Here is a 21595-nt window from a genome sequence, read left to right as displayed (position 1 = left end):
GGAGGAAGCAGAGCACCCAGTAGTAACGCATATAGACACTGGGAGAATACCAAACTACACAGACAGTCTCCTGAGACTGGAATTGAACCCAGGGTCCCAGTACTGAGAGGCAGCAATGCTAACCACTGTCCTGCCCGTTCTTCAGCACTTGGCTGTAACTTTTTATGCTATGATGTTTCAAGTATTCATCGAAATACTTCTTCAAGGTCTTCAGGCTTCCTGGTCCTGCCATCTTTCTAGGCAATGAGTTACAGAGGTTTTTATCCCTCAGATCCTTTCTAAACTTCTAGTTTCTTACCTTAAAACTGTGACCCCAGTCGTGTTTCTCAGAACTTGGTACATCTCAATCGCATCCCACCACCTCCCACACCTCAGCCTTAACAGCTGTGGTGTCCTGTCAAGACTGAATTGATCCAGCCCAGGCAGCTCCACTATTCCCTCTCGTACAATTATATCCTTCCCATTGCGTGGCAACCAGAACTGCACACAGTACTCCATCTCCGGCTGAACATTATACACAGCTTCAGCATATTATCCTAGCTCTTGTGTTCAATGCCTTGACTAATTAAAACCAAGTATCCCAAATGCATATTTAACCATCTTATACACTGTCCTCCAGTCTTCAAGGATCTGTACACAGGCCAACGTCCCTATGATACTCTGTATTTCCTAGGTCCTACTACTCAATGTGTACTCCCCTGCTTTGTTCATGCTCCCAAAAAGCATCACCTCACACTTGCAAAATTAAAAATCCATTTGCTATTTTTCAGCACATCTGACCAGCATTTATGTCATTGCGTCATGTCAGGCTTTGCCCATGCTATTTAGCACATCACCAATTTTCGAGTCATTGGCGAATCTGTGGATCACACCTCCGACATTCATGTTTACTTCACTAATGTACACTAAGCGAGCAAGAGACCTAGCATTGAACCCTGTGCTATGCCTCTGGCTTCCAGTCAGAAAATCATCCTTCAACTATTACCAAGATAGTAGGAACTGGTGATGCTGGAGAATCTGAGATAACAAGGTGTAGAGCTGGATGAACACAGCAGGCCAAGCGGTATCAGAAGAGCAGGAAAGCTGACATTTTGGGTCAAAGAAGGGTCTCAACCCGAAATGTCAGCTTTCCTGCTCCTCTGATGCTGCTTGGCCTGCTGTATTCCTTCAGCTCTACACCTTGTTATCTTCAACCATTACCCTCTGTGTCCTGCCAATATGCCAATTTTGGATCCAATTTTCCAAAGGGTGTTTATTTTCTTGAGTGTTGCTGGAACTGTGGCCACTTATCTAGACAAATGAAGAGTATTCAATCAGTAAATTCTTGATGGGATTTGGAAAGCCGGGGGGAGGGGGGGATGGCGACTGTAATGCCACAGTATTCCCAGCCTATGACATGCACATATAACCACAATGTTTATCAGTCTGGTCCAGATAACTTATTTTATTTTGAAAATATACTTTATTCATTAACGTATTTTTTACACACGTACATAGTCACTAGAGCAGTTTGATTCTATACAGTCTTTACATGTGTAGAACAAACTAATCCAACATATTTCTTTCTTATACAAGATTATACTGACATGCACCTGAGGCACCAGGAAGGTCCAATAACTGAATTTAACCAATTTGGCAGATGGTATTCTTCACAATGGCGCTTTGGTGGTAGCTGCCCCGAGCTTTAATGCATCCTTCAGCACATAGTCCTGGACCTTGGAATGAACTTTTTTTTTCAATTTCAAAAATACCTTTAGTCTCAAAATGTCTATATACATACATAGTTACTCAAGCAGTTTGGTTCTGTACAGTAATATATGAAGAAACAAACATTGGAGTTTAACTCTATCCAGCAAACAAACCAAAGGCACCTTTTTACTTGTACAAACTATATTTACATATATCTGAGGCATCGGGAGGGTCTGATTACTGAATGGACCCCCATTTAACTATGATGACAAACCTCAGATGGTGGTCTTTACCCATTGTGCCTTGGCAGCAGCTGCCCCACACTTCAGCACGTAGTCCTTGACCTTGGAATTTGCCAGTCTGCAACATCAGTTGAGGTTAACTCCTTGCTCTGAAAGACCAACAATTTTGGCCATACCAAAGAGTGTCTTTCACCGAGTCGATGGTCTTCCAGGCACAGTTGATGTTTGTCTCGATGTATGTCATGGGAAACAGACCATGGAGCACAGAGTCCTGCATCATGGAGCTGCTTAGGATGAACCATGACGAAAACAACTGCATCTTTCTCCAGATATCCTATGCAAAGGCACATTCCAGAAGGAGATGTGTGAGAATCTCAACCTTACCACAGCTAATTCGAGGGCAATCTGCAGTGGCACAGAGAATCTGAATGTACAAAAAAGTCTCACAGATAGTGCCCTTCTCATCACCAATAACTGATGTTTTGGTGTTTGTTGGCAAGTTCCGGTGATGAGGCATTCTGCCAAATGACTTTGACAGCCTGCTCAGGGAACAACCCCACTGGATCCACTCTCACCTTTTCCTGCAGTGTCTCAAGAACACGACGTGCTGTCCAATTCCTGATGGGCTAGTGGTCAAAGATGTTTCCCTTTGCAAATTTCTCCACAAAAGACAGGTGGTACAGAATGGTCCAAATACTTGCAGCATTCCATGGCAACGAGGCCAGTCCCATCCTTTGCAACAGTGGGGACAGGTAGAATCTCAGTACATAGTGATACTTGGTATTTGCACACTGAAGGTCTGCAGCTTAATGCAGCCACACACAAAGGTGGCCATCAGAATGAGGAAAGCATTGTGTATGTTCTTCCTCCCCCATATCCAGAGTTTTATCCATGGTATCCCTGCAAGAAACAGTTCACCTTAGACCTCCAGATGAAGTGAAAGAAGACTTGGGTGATTGCAATGGTGCAGATTCAGGAAATGGGCCAGACCTGCACCAAAAGCCTAGTTTCTGCCTCACCTTGGCGATGCGCTCCTCCCAAGGTTTTGAGCATGGTATGGCCACGCTGAATCGATATTCCCAGCACCTTTAGATAGCCTGTCCTGATCTTGAAAGCGATAAAGGATTGGTCAGCCCAGTTCCCAAAGAACATATCCTTATTTCAGCCTTGATTTACGTTGGCTCCCAAGGCCACTTCGAATTGAATACTGATGCTCATGAGTCTGCGCACTGACATCGGATGCCTGCAGAAAATGTCGATGTCATCCATGCACCAGGAGACTTTGACTTGCAGGCCTCTGTTGCCTGGAATAGACATCACTGTCATGTCACATCCTTCCTGATGGACTCAGCAAAGTGCCCTAGATAACACACAAACAAGGCAGGAGACAGTGGGCAGCCCTGCCTGACTCCAGATTTAATTGGGCAGCTTTCTGATTCCCACCCATTAATTGAGACTGCACTAATGATGTTGGTATAGAGCAGTTGGATTGAGTTGCAGATTCCCTCCCCAAAGTCCATTTTGGACAGCACAATCCAGATGTAGCTGTGTCATATCCTGTCCAAGGCCTTCTCCTGGTCCAAGCTGATGAGGCAGCCATCCACACCCCCAGTCCTGCACAGAGGCAATTGTATCCCTGTTTAGCAGAAGGCTCTCTCAATACAGTACAGGTTTGGTGGGGTGAATTGCTGATCCCAGAGCAGACCTGCCCCACTTGATGATGATCTTAGACAGGATTTTGTAGTTTACAATCAGCAGTGAAACTGGTCACCAATTTATAATTTCCTTCCTCTCCTCCTCTCCACGTGTAGAGAAGACTAATGATACCTTTTCTCATAGATTTTCACATGCTACTTACCAGAAGCTTACTGTCATGTACCTCCAACAGGTACTGACCAATCGAGTCCCACAGAGCTGAACACAACTCTGTATGCCATCACTTCAGCGGGTTTTATTCTTTTCTAAGGACTCAAGGGCCTTGGTCAGCTCATCTCGAGATAATGCTGGTCCAGCCTCTCCTGGCCTGGGATGCATGTATTAACAGAGGCCATAGATCTGGTCGTCTGGTAAGTGAAATGGTGTTAGGCCAAAACCAGCTTAAAGATCCATCAATTGCAGCTCAGCTCAACTGATGATCCTCCAAGTTCTGCTCACAATCACAATCCAGCAATGATCTCAAAATCTTCTGATTATGAAAGTTCACATCTCAGACCTGTCCCGGGAGAATGACCTTCTGGATCACGGTATCTGACCTGCCAGATAAGTAACAGAAACTACACACGTTCTGATCATTTCTTATTAATGGAGAACCAGACATACTGAGAATGTGAAGTACTATCAAATGTCAAGATGCCATGATTAGATTCTCTAATGTTTGAAAGGGTTATTGTACGGCATTGCTTTGTGTGAAGCTAGTTATCAGCACAAGGTGGAATGTTATCCACATCTTATTCTGATTTACTCGTCTGTGCAATCATCGGTGAACACTGACACTTCTGACTTCATGACTGAAAATGCGTGGGCTTAGAACATCGTTCCGAGGAACACTTGCAACTATTCCTTCATACTTGGATGATTGGCTGTGAACAACCACAATTATCTCCTTTAGTAGTGTTCTGTGTAAAGGTCACTGGATCCAAAATGGTAACTCTAGTTTGTCTTCTCAGGCGCTGCTAGACCTGCTTTGCAGAACACCTCTGCTCGGTTCGCAATAAACAACTGCACCTCCCAGTCGCGAACCATTTCAAGTCCCTCTCCCATTCCTCAGACGACATGTCCATCCTGGGCCTCTTGCAGTGCCAAAACGATGCCACCTGAGGTTGTAGGAAGAATATTTCATATTCCACCTGGGAACCCTGCAGCCCAATGGTATCAATGTGAATTTCACAAGCTTCAAAATCTCCCCTCCCCCCACTACACCCCAAAACCAGCCCAGCTCGTCCCCACCTCCCTAACCTGTTCTTTCTCTCACCTATCCCCTCCTCCCACCTCAAGCCGTACCCCCATCTCCTACCCACTAACCTCATCCCGACCCCTTGACCTGTCCATCCTCCCTGGACTGACCTATCTCCTCCCTAACTCCCCACCTACACTCACCTTTACTGGCTCCATCCCCGCCTCTTTAACTTGTCTGTCTCCGCTCCATCCATCTTCTCCTCGATCCATCTTCGATCCGCCTCCACCTCTCTCCCTCCCTACCACCCCACCCATACTCTCCTCTGCACCTATCTTCTCCATCTTCAGACCGCCTCCCCCTCTCCCTATTTATTTCAGAACCGTCTTCCCCTTCCCCATTTCTGATGAAGGGTCTAGGCCCGAAACGTCGGCTTTCCTGCTCTTAAGATGCTGTTTGGGCTGCTGTGGTCATCCCGTTCCACACCTTGTTATCTGCGTTCTTCAAGACAGTACTTGCATTCTCGCAGCAACATCTCCCAAACCTCAGAACGCATCCGAGCATGCGTAGTCAGTGCCACTGTTTGAATACTGTACTTTCTTTTGCGCCATGCATTATGGATACTCAATGTCACCATTACTGCTGTCTATTTTTTCACATAGGCACATACTTACCCAGACGGCCGATTTGCATGGATGTTCAGGGTGTTTACCTCGGTTCAGTGGATAGTAATTTTACATCTGAGTCAGAAGGCTGCGGATTTAAAACCCACCCTCAGGACTTAAGCTCAATAATTTAGATTTGCAGCGCATTCCGGAGGAAGTCCAGCACATTTAGACGTCCCCACTTTTCGAAGACAGGTCCATACGAGGTAGAGTCTGCCTTCGCAAATACGACGATTGTGATTATCAAAGTTTCTCTCACAATTGCTAATAAAAAAATCCGCTGGCAGATACTGGCCCAGAGGAGACTCAATCTTCAGTAACCTTTACCAACAGTGGGCAAGTTATCTGTCCGTAGATACCACATGACTAAATTCCAGGAACACATTCGAGAATTTGCAGTCGAGGGAGACCGTGGGTCTGAGATAAAGAAAAAGTATTATGTTGATAATGAGAAGAATTGCTTGAAGCCAAGTTCAAGGGACAAAGTTACTATGGGGAAAACTGAAAGTATTTTGAAATAAAACCAGAAATTGCTCGGAAAAACTCATTAGATCAAGCAGAATCTTTGGAGATAAAGCAAAGTTCACGTTTTGACTCCAGCGACCGTCCTTCAGAACTGAGGGAGAGAAAGATTTCAACAGTGCACCCGTGTTGGGAACTGCAAGATCACTGAAATCGTTTGCTGCATTAACTGCACGCAGACTCCAGAAATTGCTGCGGTTTCATTGAGGAAATGACAGAGAATACTGGCAGTTTAACTGTCACTACTGGCACAAGATTCGCATCATTAACTTACAAAACGAAGTCTGTTGTCAGATACAGGGTACTAATGCATATCCATGCAGAAATTAATAGTTTGCATGTATGTCTGTGCACACGTTTAGTGAAATGTTTTGGGGAAATTCTGTATTTATGTCTGTTTTTCTATGTTGTGTGTGTGTTGCACCTTCATATGTCGATTGTGTGTAGATAGCAATGATTTTGAGAACGGGTCACATGACTCGACAAACCAATGTATGACGCCACAGCACCGAGCGCGAGTACTGCGCACGCGCAGCTACACGCAGTTGCGCGCGCGTTTAAAATCCGGGTCTCGTGACCGGTAGCGCGAGTGGCAACGTCATCAATTGCTGAATGTTCGGCTTTTTCGTTTCAGACAGCATCTGTTCGCCCGGTACCGAGGTGAGGGAAAGAGTCTGGGATCGGGCAGTGCCTGTGTTGGGAGGAGACGGGGACGTGGCGAGGTACGGAAGGTATGGGCCAGAAACTGGGACAGGGGTTACGGTGGGCTGGGTGAGCAAGCGACTGGACTGGCGGGGCAGTGAAGTGGGGAAGCGACTTGGTAAAGGGCGTTGGGGGGCGGGATGAGGGAGAAAGACTGTGAGGGGCATTGGTGGGATTCTGGTGGAGGGTGGGTAATGGGTTGGTGTGGAGTGGTCGTCAGCGCAGAAAACGTCCCTTTTGACTCAATGTAGAGGTCCAGGGTGCTGTGGTTGCAGAAGAATTGATAGGGGGCCTTGATTGCGATCCACTCTCTAGCAGATTGGACAGGGGTTGTGAATGAATGATAGACACGTACCCATGACAGCGAGGTGAGGGAGATTGGGCCTGGGCAATGTGACTTGGCTGATGTTTCATGGGATGTTGGATTACTGATTTGGTTTGTTTGGGATGTAGAGTATTTGCACTTTGAGCTTTCTACTATTTGCCTTTAGATCTTGCCCACTGTCATCGGTGGGACTGGAGTACACGTGATGGCCTGTGAGCCTACTCTGCAATTCAGTACAAATATTTGATCTTGGGCTTCAACTGTTTATGCTTGATTCTTCTTCTGTATGATTTTTCTGATGCCCAAATTTATTTCCACCTTCAAGTGTTGGAAGACTTTGACGAGAATTGCAATGGTTCACAATCCTTTTGTATTAAGAAACTACTTTTGATTTTTCAATTGTAAACAATTGGCCCCTTTATTCTAAAAGCTCTTGCAGAATTGTGAATATTTCACAGATTCTTTGTTAACTACAGTGAATATAGCCTTAATTAACTCAACTTGTCACTGTGGGGCAAAAATCTCACACTTGGATACATTGCCTTCTGTATCTTCATTTAAGTTTTATCCTAGGCCTGGCTGTTCAGATTAAAATGTCCTATGTATGCTGCTTTGTTTCTAATCTGTCAACCAATCCTTTCTTTCTGTTAATATGACCCTCTCCTCCATGAGGCTGACTAAATGTTGCCTGTTAACCTTTGTGTGGCACCTTTTGTTGAGTGCCTTTTTGGAAATCCAAGTGTACAGCAACTGGTTCCTTTTTGTTCATTGCAATGTCAGAATAGATATGGTAAGATTCTGGATGACTTCTGAAAGATTATCTGAGGTGGGATTAGACAGCCATGGCTGACAAAGGAAATCAGGAAATATATCAAAGAAAAAGAGACAGCCTATAAAGTGGCCAAGAGCACGGGGAAATCAGAAGATTGGGAAGGCTACAAAAACAGACAGAGGATAACAGAGAGCAATAAGGAAGGAGAAGATCAAATATGAAGGTAGGCTAGCTAGTAATATTAGAAATGATAGTAAAAGCTTCTTTCAATACATGAGAAGCAGACGAGGCAAAAGTAGATGTTGGGCTGCTCCAAATTGAGGCTGGAAGGCTAGTGATGGGAGATGAGGAAATAGCTGAAGAACTTAAGTACTTTGCAGCAGTCTTCACAGTCAAAGACATGAGTAGTATGCCAAGAATTAGAGCCGGGGGCAGAGTTGAGTAGGGTAGGTATTACAAAAGAGCAAGTGTTAGAAAAGCTCAAGGGTCTAAAAATTGATAAATCTCTTGGCCCCGATGGGCTACCTCCCAGAGTTCTGAGGGAGGTGGCTGAGGAAATAGTGGAGGCTTTGGTCGTGATCTTTAACAAGTCACAGGAGTCAGGGAAAGTCCCAGATGACTGGAAAATTGCTGTTGTAACTCCCTTGTTTAAGAAAGGATCAAGGCAAAAGATGGAAAATTATAGGCCGATTGGCCTAACCTCGGTAGTTGGTAAAATTCTAGAATCCATTGTCGAGGATGAGATTTCTAAATTCCTGGAAGTGCAGGGTCAGATTAAAACAAGTCAGCATGGTTTTAGTAAGGGGAGGTCGTGCCTGACAAACCTGTTAGAATTCTTTGAAGAGGTAACAAGTATGTTAGACCAGGGAAACCCAGTAGATGTTATCTATCTAGACTTCGAAAAGGCCTTTGATACAGTGCCTCACGGGAGGCTGCTGAGCAAGGTGAGGGCCCATGGTGTTCATGGTGAACTCCTGGCTTGGATTGAGGTCTGGCCGTCTGACAGAAGGCAGAGAGTTGGGATAAAAGGCTCTTTTTTTCGGAATGGCAACCGGTGATGAGCGGTGTCCTGCAGGGTTCAGTGTTGGGGCCGCAGCTGTTCACCTTTATATATGAATGATCTGGATGAAGGGATTGGGGGCATTCTGGCGAAGTTTGCCAATGATACGAAGATAGGTGGACAGGCAGGTAGTGCTGAGGAGGTGAGGAAGCTGCAGAAAGATTTAGAAAGTTTGAGTGGTCCAGGAAATGGCTGAAATTCAATGTGAGTAAATGTGAGGTTGTGCACTCTGGAAAAAAGAATACAGGCACAGACTATTTTCTAAACGGTGAGAAAATTCGCAAATCAGAAGTGCAAAGGGATCTGGAAGTGTTGGTCCAGGATTCTCTCAAGGTTAACTTGCAGGTAGAGTCTGTAGTTAAGAAAGCGAATGTCATGTTGTAGTTTATCTCAAGAGGATTGGAATGTAAAAGCAGCGATGTGCTTCTGAGGCTTTAAGGCTCTCGTTAGGCCCCATTTAGAATACTGTGTCCAAGTTTGGGCCCCACACCTCAGGAAGGACATAGTAGCCCTGGAGCGTATCCAGCGGAGATTCTCACCGATGATCCCCGGAATGATAGGTTTAATGTATGATGAACAGCTAAGGATCCTGGGATTGTACTCATTAGAGTTTAGAAGGTTGAGGGGAGATCTAATAGAAACTTAGAAGATAATGTATGGTTTAGAAGGGGTGGACAGTAGGAAGTTGTTTCCGTTAGTTGGGGAGACTAGGACCCGCGGGCACAGCCTTTAATATTAGAGGGGGTAAATTTAAAACTGAAATGAGACGACACCTCTTCAGCCAGAGAATGGTAGACTTGTGGAATTCATTGCCGCAGAGTGCAGTGGAGGCCAGGACGTTGGATGCCTTCAAGGCAGAGATTGACAAATCCTTCTTCTCAGAAGGAATCAAGGGCTATGGGGAGAGTGCAGGGAAGTGGTGTTGAAATGCCCATCAGCCATGATTTAAATGGTGGAGTGGACTTGATGGGCCGAATGGCCTTACTTCCACTCCTATATCTTATGGTCTTATGGACTTTCAGATGAGGGATGGCATGGTGGCTCAGTGGTTAGCACCACTGCCTCACAGGATTAAGGCGGCCCAAGATTCCACCTTTGGGCGACTGTCTGTGTGGAGTTTGCACATCTCCCTGTGTCAGTGTCGGTTTACTCTGAGTGCTCTAGTTTCCTTCCACGGTCCAAAAATGTGCTGGGTAGGTGAATTGGCTATGCTAAAGTGCTCAAAATGCCCAGGTTGTGTGGGTTAGACGTGGGAAATGCAGAGCTAGGGCAATGGGTCTGGTTGGGATGCTCTTGAGAGTGGCGGTGTGGCTGTGTTAGGCCAAATGGCCTATTTTCATGCTGCAGGGATTCTATGATTCTAGGATCTATGATCTATGATCTATGATCTAACTGGCCTGTTGTTCTGTTTTCACTGTTTGTTAAATAGTGATGTCTCATTTCTAAATTGGATCATATTGGGACCATCTTAGGAACTCTGACTCGTCTGCAGTTTTTTTAAAGAGCTTAGTGTGTCCCCAAGATTTGTCCATTGCTTAATTCAGCCTACTGCTAAACTGCTACTCTCTCAATTTTTCTTCCTGACTCCTCAATATTTCCTTATCAGGGACAAGGAGTCATTCAAAATGACCCACTCCCCAGGTCAGACAGATCAGCTGAAGGGAGATGGCCAGAATTCTATAAGTACATGTTGGAGTGGTGTGATGGATGGTAATAAGTTACGGATGAAGTTTGCGTATATAAGATGAAGACAATATAAATATGGCTTTTTTTCAATGCTAGTTCAAGTTTTTAAAAAGTAAAGCTAGAATGATTAAAAGCCAAACAAGATGTTGCCTGTATAGCAATGTATGAACAATAAAGACCTTGTGGAATCTTTGGCTTCACAAATGGGTATGTAATTTATTCAAAAGTCTGCATTACTTTGTAAAAGGCCTAATGATCAGGCATCAGCTGGAATCTTGTATTCAGTTCTGAGCAGCATGTTTAAGCGGGTGTAGAGAGCGCCTTCCAGATAGGTGCCATGATTGAGAAGTTTATCTTGATTTCAGGGTTGCTCGCCTCCTATAGGCAGAGGTGGTTAAGGGAAGAATGTGCTAATAAACGACAAGATTTAATTTGTTTCTAAACAAGTTTATTTGAGTAGCTTTGAGTTCATTGTAAAAACATTGGCGATTGACCATGTTTAGGTGGTTGGTGTTGACGTGGTAAAAGTATATGGAGGCATTGTAAACAAAATTGAAACTAGTCGGACTGAAGGGACCTTGGCAGCATATGTGAAATTGGCGAAAGGACGGTGGAGAGAGCTAGTGAATGCAGTGTTTCCATACACTTGAAGGAAATAGTCATTTGTGTTGAGGCTGTCATCTCAAAATGCACAAGACATCAGCAAGTTTCAAGGGGCTGTAGAGGTAAAGGCTAAGAATCGCTGACATGATTGTAGAAATGCCACTGCCCACTGAACAGTAAAAGGAATCTGGAGGGTAGAAACGTGCTGCAATGTTAGAAAAAAGATAAATCTTCCAATAGTAGACGGGGGCATTGTAGAGAGAAAGGGGCTAGGGAGAAGTGTGTACAGAACATTTTTCAAACCTGAGCCAGAGAGAAGCCCAAAAAAGGGGGACAGAAGGTGCAGAAGCAAGGGATTGCTGCTTGATCTGATAATGAAAATCTTTAGACCATAAGAGAAGTAAAAGATCATATCGATAAAAGGAATGGCAAAAGATAATTAAGCTAATGGTTGACACAATGCTGAGCCAACCCATAAACCATCATTCTCTTCATAGAATGAGAACAACAAAGAAGCTGTGATAATGGGAACTGCAAATGCTGGAGAATCCAAGACAATAAAATGTGAGGCTGGATGAACACAGCAGGCCCAGCAGCATCTCGGGAGCACAAAAGCTGACGTTTCGGGCCTAGACCCTTCATCAGAGAGGGGGATGGGGTGAGGGTTCTGGAATAAATAGGGAGAGAGGGGGAGGTGGACCGAAGATGGAGAGAAAAGAAGATAGGTGGAGAGAGTGTAGGTGGGGAGGTAGGGAGGGGATAGGTCAGTCCAGGGAAGACGGACAGGTCAAGGAGGTGGGATGAGGTTAGTAGGTAGGAGATGGAGGTGCGGCTTGGGGTGGGAGGAAGGAATGGGTGAGAGGAAGAACAGGTTAGGGAGGCAGAGACAGGCTGGACTGGTTTTGGGATGCCGTGGGTGGAGGGGAAGAGCTGGGCTGGTTTTGGGATGCGGTGGGGTAAGTGGAAATTTTGAAGCTGGTGAAGTCCGCATTGATACCATTGGGCTGCAGGGTTCCCAAGCGGAATAGGAGTTGCTGTTCCTGCAACCTTCGGGTGGCATCATTGTGGCACTGCAGGAGGCCCATGATGGACATGTCATCTAAAGAATGGGAGGGGGAGTGGAAATGGTTTGCGACTGGGAGGTGCAGTTGTTTATTGTGAACCGAGTGGAGGTGTTCTGCAAAGCGGTCCCCAAGCCTCCGCTTGGTTTCCCCAATGTAGAGGAAGCCACACCGGGTACAGTGGATGCAGTATACCACATTGGCAGATGTGCAGGTGAACCTCTGCTTAATGTGGAATGTCATCTTGGGGCCTGGGATAGGGGTGAGGGAGGAGGTGTGGGGGCAATTGTAGCATTTCCTGCGGTTGCAGGGGAAGGTGCCGGGTGTGGTGGGGTTGGAGGGCAGTGTGGAGCGAACAAGGGAGTCGCGGAGAGAGCGGTCTCTCTGGAAAGCAGACAGGGGTGGGGATGGAAAAATGTCTTGGGTGGTGGGGTCGGATTGTAGATGGCGGAAGTGTCGGAGGATGATGCGTTGTATCCGGAGGTTGGTGGGGTGGTGTGTGAGAACGAGGGGGATCCTCTTTGGGCGGTTGTGGCGGGGGCAGAGTGTGAGGGATGTGTTGCGGGAGACGTGGTCAAGGGTGTTCTCGACCACTGTGGGGGGAAAGTTGCGGTCCTTGAAGAACTTGGACAGCTGGGATGTGCGGGAGTGGAATGCCTCATCGTGGGAGCAGATGAGGTGGAGGAATTGGGAATAGGGGATGGAATTTTTGCAGGAGGGTGGGTGGGAGGAGGTGTATCCAGCCCAGTTCATCCCCTCCCCCCACTGCACCACACAACCAGCCCAGCTCTTTCCCCTCCGCCCACTGCATCCCAAAACCAGTCCAACCTGTCTCTGCCTCCCTAACCTGTTCTTCCCCTCACCCATCCCTTCCTCCCACCCCAAGCCGCACCTCCATCTCCTACCTCCTAACCTCATCCCACCTCCTTGACCTGTCCGTCTTCCCTGGACTGACCTATCCCCTCCCTACCTCCCCACCTATACTCTACTCTCCACATATCTTCTTTTCTCTCCATCTTCGGTCCGCCTCCCTCTCTCTCCCTATTTATTCCAGAACCCTCACCCCAATCCCCTCTCTGATGAAGGGTCTAGGCCCGAAACGTCAGCTTTTGTGCTCCTGAGATGCTGCTGGGCCTGCTGTGTTCATCCAGCCTCACATTTTATTGTCACAACAAAGAAGCTGTTTACAATTCATGACCATGCTGGCTGTCTTAGTTGTACTGTTAGCCCAACTTCTGCTTTTCTCAGTACTTTTCTCCAGATTATGCATTTCTGATGTGAATATACGATGTTCTCGGCATATTCTGAATTGTAATTCATTGCATAATTCATCTTGTGGTGTAACTTGCTATTTACCTTAACTCTGTCATATCTGGTTCTCAACCTATTTTGTCAGGACAACAAACTTTCTTGGCCACCTCCATGCAGTTGTCATGATTGTTGACCATCTATACCAAATTTCCACTAAGCTTCCCTTTAATGTTAAACTTTGAGTTGAAAAGCAGAGAGGCCATATTTCAGCTGTACAAGATGCTGGTGAGGCCACACCTGGAGTACTGTGTCCAGTTTTGGTGTCCTTACTTAAGGAAGCATGTACTGGCACTGGTGGGGGTGTAGAGAAGGTTCGCAAGGTTGATTCTGGAGTTGTGGGTTGGCTTATGAGGAGAGACTGAGTAGATTGGGATTATATTCATTGGAATTCAGAAGTTGGAGGGGTGGGGAGGTGGATCTTATAGAAACATATAAAATTATGAAGGGAACAGATAAGATAGAAGTAGAGAGGATGTTCCCACTGGCAGGTGAAGGTAGGACAAGAGGGCATAGCCTCAAGATTAGAGGGAGCAGATTTAAGACTTAATTGAGAAGGAACTTCTTCACAGAGGGTTGTTCATCAATGGAATTCCTTGCCCAGTGAAGTACTTGATGCTACTTCAGTAAACATTTTTAAAGCTAATGTAGATTTTTTGAACAATAAAGGAATTATGGCATACAGTGAGAACGTGGTTAAGTGGATCTGAGTCCACAAAGATCAGCCATGATCTTATTGAATGGCAGAGCAGGTTCGAGGGGCCGAACGGCCTACCTCTGCTCCTAGTTCTTAGGTTCTAAGGGCAACTAACAGTTTTACCCATTGGCCAATGTAGGCGTAGCCGCCACCTTCAAAGCACAATCTTCCCTGATTGCTATTACCACCAGTTGTGATAGGGCTCTGATGTCACTTTTCATTAAATGGTTTTTTTTTTCAAGGGAGGTCCTTGTCTCCTTTGAAGTTCAGCTGTTATTTTAGGACGTTTGCCATGTTGCCAGTGTTAGAGCTGTGCTGAATAGCTTGGCAAGGTCTGTGACTAGATTGGCAGCATGTCTTTGAAGAATTGTAATGTTGTCAGGGCCCGTGGCTTTTGCTGTAGCCAGTGTATTCAGCCATTGCTTGATGTCAATCCAATTCATTGGATGTGACTGAGGACTTTGAGTGGAGGTCAGCGTGGATCATCTGTTCAACCCTACTGGCTCAAGTTGATTGCAAATGCTATAATTGTGCCTATAGCAGAAATGTGCTAGGCTTCCCTTTTGAGGGTGAGTTTGTGTGTGAAGCTGCTACTTCCAGTGGTTGTGTAATTCCCCATCACCATTATGACTGGAAGTGATAGGATTGTGCAGCTTACAAATGAACATTTGGCAGTGAATTTGAATAGTCCTGTTTATGGCCTGTTACTTATTCATGTACATTGCTGTTTCTTGTGAATTTCAGCTTGACACCTGATTTTTTTTTAAAAAATGTATGTCTTGTGTTGCTCCAGGGCTGCCCATCTACAAGTTTTATTGTGCATTGAATGATCTTTTGGACTAATGTAGAATGGGGTATGTGCTGTAGTGTGAGGTACAAGTTGTGTTTTAACACATGTCTGCAGATTATCCAGAGGATATTGTGGGCTTCAGTTTTGAATAACTATCTGTTGTGAATTGTTCCAGTTTAGCACTGAGGTCGTGTCCTGTCATGATTAAGTGTAGACTCAAGGAGCTGAAAGCCCTAACATCACATTAAGGATGGTGCAGAAAACCTATTAAAAACAGCACTGGAGAAGCTCAGGAGGTCTGATCAGCTATTTTTCTCCAATGAAGTGAATGTTTGAAGTCCAGTGACTCTATTGGGCTTAACATTAGTATCCACAGAAGCTGCCAGACCTGGTGAGCTTCTCCGGCAGTTTGATTTTTGTTTCGGATGTCCGAAGTCCACAGTTTTGTTTTACATTGGGTTAATATTTGCCTCACTTGCCTATGGGTCTGTTATTTTTTTAAAATGTTCTACCTACAATGTCAACAGTTCTGTATCTTGCCTAATATCTGTGCATCAGTCCCACAAGACACGACCTTTGCCGACTGAGGGTTTCACAGAAAATCTAGATAGACGTGGCTGGATTTTGAGTGACAGTGTCGCAGGTTGTTGTGCCACCATCTTGCCCAAAAACTAGATTGCCAAATTAATTCACAATGTTAGTCCAAAGGCAAACGTGGCCCGATGCTTAGAGCTTCCTTCCCCCCTCTACGGTGAAAGTAAACCGATTTCAAATTTTAAATCTGAATGAAGCTGCTGAAACAAACTTAAAGCAGGAGAGCAGTCCTGTGGCAATCAGTTGTGGAGTATTCTGTATTGGCTTAAGAATGATTCACTTGTCCATCTTTCCAGGAAAGAAAGGTGGATGTGGCAGGGAGGCAGAGTGAAGCTGGGGACAGCACTGCTTTTTGAGTTTACTGCCTTTAGAAAATTTAACCATTTCGGTTAACAATTGATTGGGAGTACCAGAAAAGAGAACTGCCTTTTGGAGGTCTGATGTATCTAAAACTGCGTGACCCTATGAAATGCAAGCAATATGGGCCAGTTATGGATAGTCATTACCTAACTATAATCTATGTTCTATGGGTGGAGGGGAGGAAAGAAGGAAGAGGGCAAAAAACTACATTCTCTAGAGTGAATTGAGTCTAGTTCTGTAACGTCTTTATTTATTGTAACCATAGTGGCCTGTTGTGTAATTTTAGTCTCCTGCACAATTTCAAGTGCCACAATTAAAATGATTTAAGGCACCACAGGATTGAAAAATAGTATCAGCATTTTATATTGGGCAGTACTGTATGGATCAAGATCAATCCTTGGGATTTATTGATTTTATATTAGTTGTCTTCAGCTTTAACTTGCTGTGTAATCCTAATTTTAATAGAAAATTTGTCTTAATACAGATTGGCCTGTATTAGACTGTTGGACGTTGCTGCTGTAGGAGCTGAAAATGCCGGACGGGATCACGGAAACAGGGGAATTGTACTCTCCATATGTGAGTATTTATTGTCACATTAGGGGTGGGGCAATGGGGCAGGAGGATGGCAAATGAAGAAATGTGAAATGAGATTTGGGGGGGGAAAAAATGACCATTCAGCAATAGAGAAGGAACTTGTATTTTGTGAAGACCCTTCTTGAAGTGACAAGCAATATTTACTATCTGCATACTGTTGTAATGTCATCAGCTCTTCCATTGGCAACATGTTGACCACAAATCCCACTTGACAGATTTATGCACAAAATGCACACTTGCTTTTTGCAGCACAGAGCAGGTGGTGCTACCTGGATATTCAGTCAAGGGTTTTCTTTTCTGTTGCCAGTTGGATGTGGGTATCACTGAGATGGCAAGCACTTAGTGTCTGACGATTGCTCTTGAGAAAGTGGTGAACTTGTGCCTTTTATCTGCTGCGCTCCTTGGTTTAAAGACACCTACAGTGCTGGTAACGAGTTAAAGGATTTTGATGCAACTGTATTGAAGAAACAGTGATATAGTTCCAAGTCAGGATGGTTGAGTTAAGGGGAAATGGAAGTGGTCTTTCTGTGCCTCAACTGCTTTTGATCTTAATAACAATGGTCATTAGTTTAGAGGGTACTGTCGAAGCAGCCTTGGTGAGTTTTAACCATACATCATGCAGATGATGCATGTTGCTTTGACTCAATATTGATAAGAATAAGCATTGACGATGATGGACTTGCAGACTCCCGTCAGACTCCTATGTGCCTTGTGATTGATTAGGCAGGCAGTAAGTAACTCTGAATTTCTAGCCTCTGAATTGTTCATCTAACAGTTCAGTTCAGGCCAATGGTAATTTTTATGTGATTAAAATTTGGTGACGGTAAGATCTTCGAATGTCAAGAAGAGAAGTGTTAGATGTTTGTTTGTATTTGGAGAAGATTATTGCCTGATGCTTGTGTGGCAAAATGCTACTTGCCACTTAGAGCTAACACCTAAAATCTTGTCCAGCTGTTTGTGCATGTGGATGTAGACTTCTGCAGAAGCTGATAGTTACACATGATGCAGCACTTTATTACAATCATCAGCAAATGCACTCCTTTTTGTATTTAGGATGGAAGAACAACATTGCAAGTCATAAGGCCTAGTTTACCACCTTGAGGAACCCCACAGTTACAGCCATTTTGTTTTATGCTTGTTATGACTCCAATCAGTTGATGCTTTTCCTGGTTCTTGTTGACTTCAGTTTTCCTGAGGATCCTTGAGGTCATCGTCAGTCAGATGGTGTCTTGATGCCAAGACAGTCACTTTCTTTAGCTCTCCTGTCCATTTCGGAGAAGTGGTCTAAGGAGATCAGGAACTGAGTGACCCTGGCCGAATCCAAAATGAGGCTCAGAATGGATTATTGCTGCTTCATGGCACCGATCACCACTTCTGTCTCTTGGTGATAGTTGATGTTGGATTTGTCTTGTGGCCAATTTTGGCAGTGCTGAGGCAGCTTGGTCAGACTCATGGCTGCTTGTGGACCTCATGTCCTCAATAACATTATTGGTCCTGCAGTTTTTGCATCATTAGGTGCCTTTAGTCGCTGTTTGGATATTGTGTGGAATAAACATAACTATTTGAAGATTGGCATGTGTCATTCTGGTTTCCTTCTGAATTTCCAGTCAGACTTGTGGCTAAAGCTTGTTAAATATGCTTCAGTCTGTCTCGTGTACTTGACTCTGAGAGCAGCATATTTTCTGAGTCAATTGTTTAACGGTCCCTTCAAAGCTGCATGTGGATGAGCCACCTGTTAAGTGGATATGAAAGATTGTGCAGTGCTTTTCAAAATGCAGCAGAGTTTTTCCTCCATGAATGTTGTGGAAAATCTTTAATACTCAACCATCATCAAGACAGTTTATCACTGCATTGTTTGCTTTGTTTTTATGTAGCTCATGCTTCATGCCATAGTTCAAGTACTTTGATAGTTTCTGATCTGAGGGACATGTTTTGAAATAAAACCTTTGCAGTATTTCCTGTTGCAATCATGGAAGTGTTTTCTCAAATTCATACGATTATCTGGATGATAAATGCTGTTCGAGCTCCTTTCTCCACAATTGACAATCCTGGAACAGTTCATTCTACATTGATGTCTGAATCAAAAGGTTGGAGGATTTAAAATGATACAGCTACCTGTTGAGATCTAGGCTTATGCTCTAGTGCAGTGGTGAGGAAATGCTGCTTTCTGGATGTTGCCTTGGAGTTGAGTTTTTAAAAGGCATTGAAGATCTGTGCACATGGACCGAAGTCATAGTCGTAACATTGTTCCATCAACCCAGGCCTTGTCTGCTGCCCTCCAGTGCACTATTACTCACTCTTCCACCTGGAAATCCACTTGTCACTTTTCTATGTACTTTTATCTATTTTACAAAGATGATGAAGTGAAAATCAGTCTATTCTGACTTCAGAAGATTTTTACGCTATTGTTAAAATACAACCAAGGAGCCATTGCTAATTTCCCTCATCAATACTTACTCTTTGGTTACAAAACTGATCGTGTCATTATAATTATTTGATGGAGCTTGCTGTATGTAAATTATCTGCTGCTTCTCATGTCACAATTTACTGCATTGAAAACTTTCAATTGGCTTAAATGCTCACTGGTCACAAACTGCCAAATAAATGATGTTTGTGTACCCAATGCAAGTGATTGGGCAACTTCTGTAAAAATGGCTGATCTAGCTGCACTGTATCTTCTGTTCAACTCAAACACCCTTCTTTCTGGTTGCAACTTTTTTCAATTTGCAAATGGTCAATCTGAGAATCAAGACAAAAAGTCTTGTCTTGTCCTCTTACAAATTACATCAGACAATAAGAACAGGGAATGAAGAAAAGCATTTGTGAATGTTCCAACTAAACTTACAATCAGGGAACATGGACAAACTTGCCATTTCCTCTTTTACAAATTCCCTGCACGTACTGTAGAATGTTAATCCCTCCTGTTCTGTAGATAGCTTTCAGTATGAAGCAAGGAATTTAGGTAACGTCACATGGCATTGCTGGTTCTGCCTAGATGTTCATTGTGCCACCTGGTGGTGGCATTACCCATAAAGATAGCCTCTTAAGTAAATGTGAGATTTTCTTTGACCCCATATTGCAGCTTCTTTGATCTGTCACGTTACTAATTTGCTATTTTAATTCAAACAAGGTGGGAAAGCTAGTTTACACATGCAAGCATACTGTAGTATTTTGAGAAGGACTGACAAGGTAAGTGAAAAGAATTATAATACCTTTCTTTGACGCAGAGAAATGAGGAATTGAGGTCCATGTCCACAGCTCCCTGAAAGCTAGTTCACCTTTGGGATATGTGCACTATTGGCAAGGCCTACACTTGTCCTATTACTGTCCTTGAGCTGCCTGCCTACTGGACAATGTGAGCTAAGGGTCAAGTACATGTAAGCCAGTCCAAGTAAAGATGGCAGGTTTCCTTGCCTGTAGTGAAGATGGTGAACTGTGGCAATTATTTCACGGTTACTGTTACTGAGATGAGTTTTCAGTTTTAGAATTAACTACTGTTTGATTTTAACTTGTCCCCAGTGATTAGCCTGGGCCTCTTAATTGTTAGCCAAATGACTTTGCAACTAAACACTGCTCCCTGTTACCTCAACAGATAATGATTTAAAATTAAGTAGCACTCAGAAATTTTCTAAACGTCTAGAATATGAAGTCATTAACAGATGATACTTGAACTGAATAAAACATAAGCTGAAGTCTGCACACCTTGCCATGTTGAGTTTTGGTCACTGCATTTCAAAAGAAATAAGCTTGTTCATGAGGTACAGAAGGGGCTTAATTGCTATGAAAGAAGGATGGGATACACTGTGGGCTTTAAATAGGGGTTTTTAAGGGAAGATTTAATTGTGGTGTATAAAGCTGCAGGGCATAGATTAAGAACCTTCTTCCCTTGAATAGACTTTATAGCAAGTAGCAAATGGCTCAAGAAAAGGAGAGATTTTGAGAGCATCAGCAGTCTAGCAGTGCTGTCTTGAAGCATGATAGATGCAGAAACTTTTCTTTTTTATATATAAAAAGCCTTGCGCATAGATTTGAGACATTTGCAACAGGACTGTGGACAAATGAGCTTGAAACTGTGTAAGCAGGCTGTATTTATGAACCAAATGAACTTTGTTGCCTCAACTTTTATGATGGGATCAACAAAAGCTGAGAGTTTCCTTGTTGCTGCTAATGAAATTATGTACTGCTGTAGGATAATGCAGCTCTGCTTTGGATTATCTTTGCATTTGAATGAAACGTCAAAAGGTGACTTGAGTCTTGGATGCTGCATTCTTGAGCGAACTAAATATTTTGTAGTAATATTAAATGGCTGCCTATCATGTAATACATCTTCTGATTAATTTCTAGGTGGGACTTGTCTACATGTTCAATTTGATTGTTGGAACAGGAGCACTGACAATGCCACAAGCCTTTGCTGTTGCTGGCTGGGGTGTGAGCCTTGCTCTCATTATTTTCCTTGCATTTATGAGGTATAGTACATAGTAGTTTGACGTAATAGTTTTTTGGTCTGAAATGTTAAATCGTCTCTGATTTTAAAGTGTAAAACCAAAATGATAAATTAGTATTTTGGAAATTTTTCATATATACCCAAGACTATATCTATGTTTTGGGGATATTTCATGGCTAGGGACTTTGTTAATGTTAGAGGTTTTTGACGTGCAAGTATTGAATGATCTCTTTGAAGCCAACTAAAGCATCCATAGTATGACCGGCAATCCTGTCTAGCTTAGTGTCCCTCTTCACCACCTTTCCCTTTTTTTGCTCTTCACCGATCAAGTAATGAGGTGAAACTTTCATGTCGACCCTTGCAGAATGTTACTTGGATGTAAAGAATAAAGGTTTAAAGTTAATCTGATAGCAAAATTAAATTTTCAGTAAGATGGATTTGAAGAGTTTGTTGCTGCACCTGGTGATTGGTATTGTCCATCAAGACGACAAACCTATTTATTTTGCGTGAAATAAGATTTGAACTTTTTTGCGATTGGTACCTTTTTCCAAAGATGATCATCCTGTTTGGAAATGTAATCGCATACAA

At 43.8% G+C, this 21595-nt stretch overlaps 1 protein-coding gene across 1 annotated transcript in view; it reads left to right on the top strand.

Annotated features, from left to right (window-relative positions):
- Window positions 1-6575: 6575 nt before the first annotated feature.
- Window positions 6576-21595, top strand: part of tmem104 (transmembrane protein 104) — a 168285-nt gene continuing 153265 nt past the window's right edge. Inside the window, exons 1-3 of the mRNA XM_048555163.2 lie at window positions 6576-6671; window positions 16454-16545; window positions 20908-21029. Of these exons, the coding sequence (XP_048411120.1) occupies window positions 16501-16545; window positions 20908-21029 (167 nt within the window). The 5' untranslated portion in view covers window positions 6576-6671; window positions 16454-16500. The remainder of the gene's footprint in view (window positions 6672-16453; window positions 16546-20907; window positions 21030-21595) is intronic.

The sequence above is a fragment of the Stegostoma tigrinum genome, chromosome 22 (genome assembly GCF_030684315.1).
Source record: "Stegostoma tigrinum isolate sSteTig4 chromosome 22, sSteTig4.hap1, whole genome shotgun sequence".
NCBI classification, from domain to species: domain Eukaryota; kingdom Metazoa; phylum Chordata; class Chondrichthyes; order Orectolobiformes; family Stegostomatidae; genus Stegostoma; species Stegostoma tigrinum.
The sequence above is the reverse complement of the archived record's forward strand: the minus strand, read 5'-3'. Positions and strand labels throughout refer to the sequence as shown.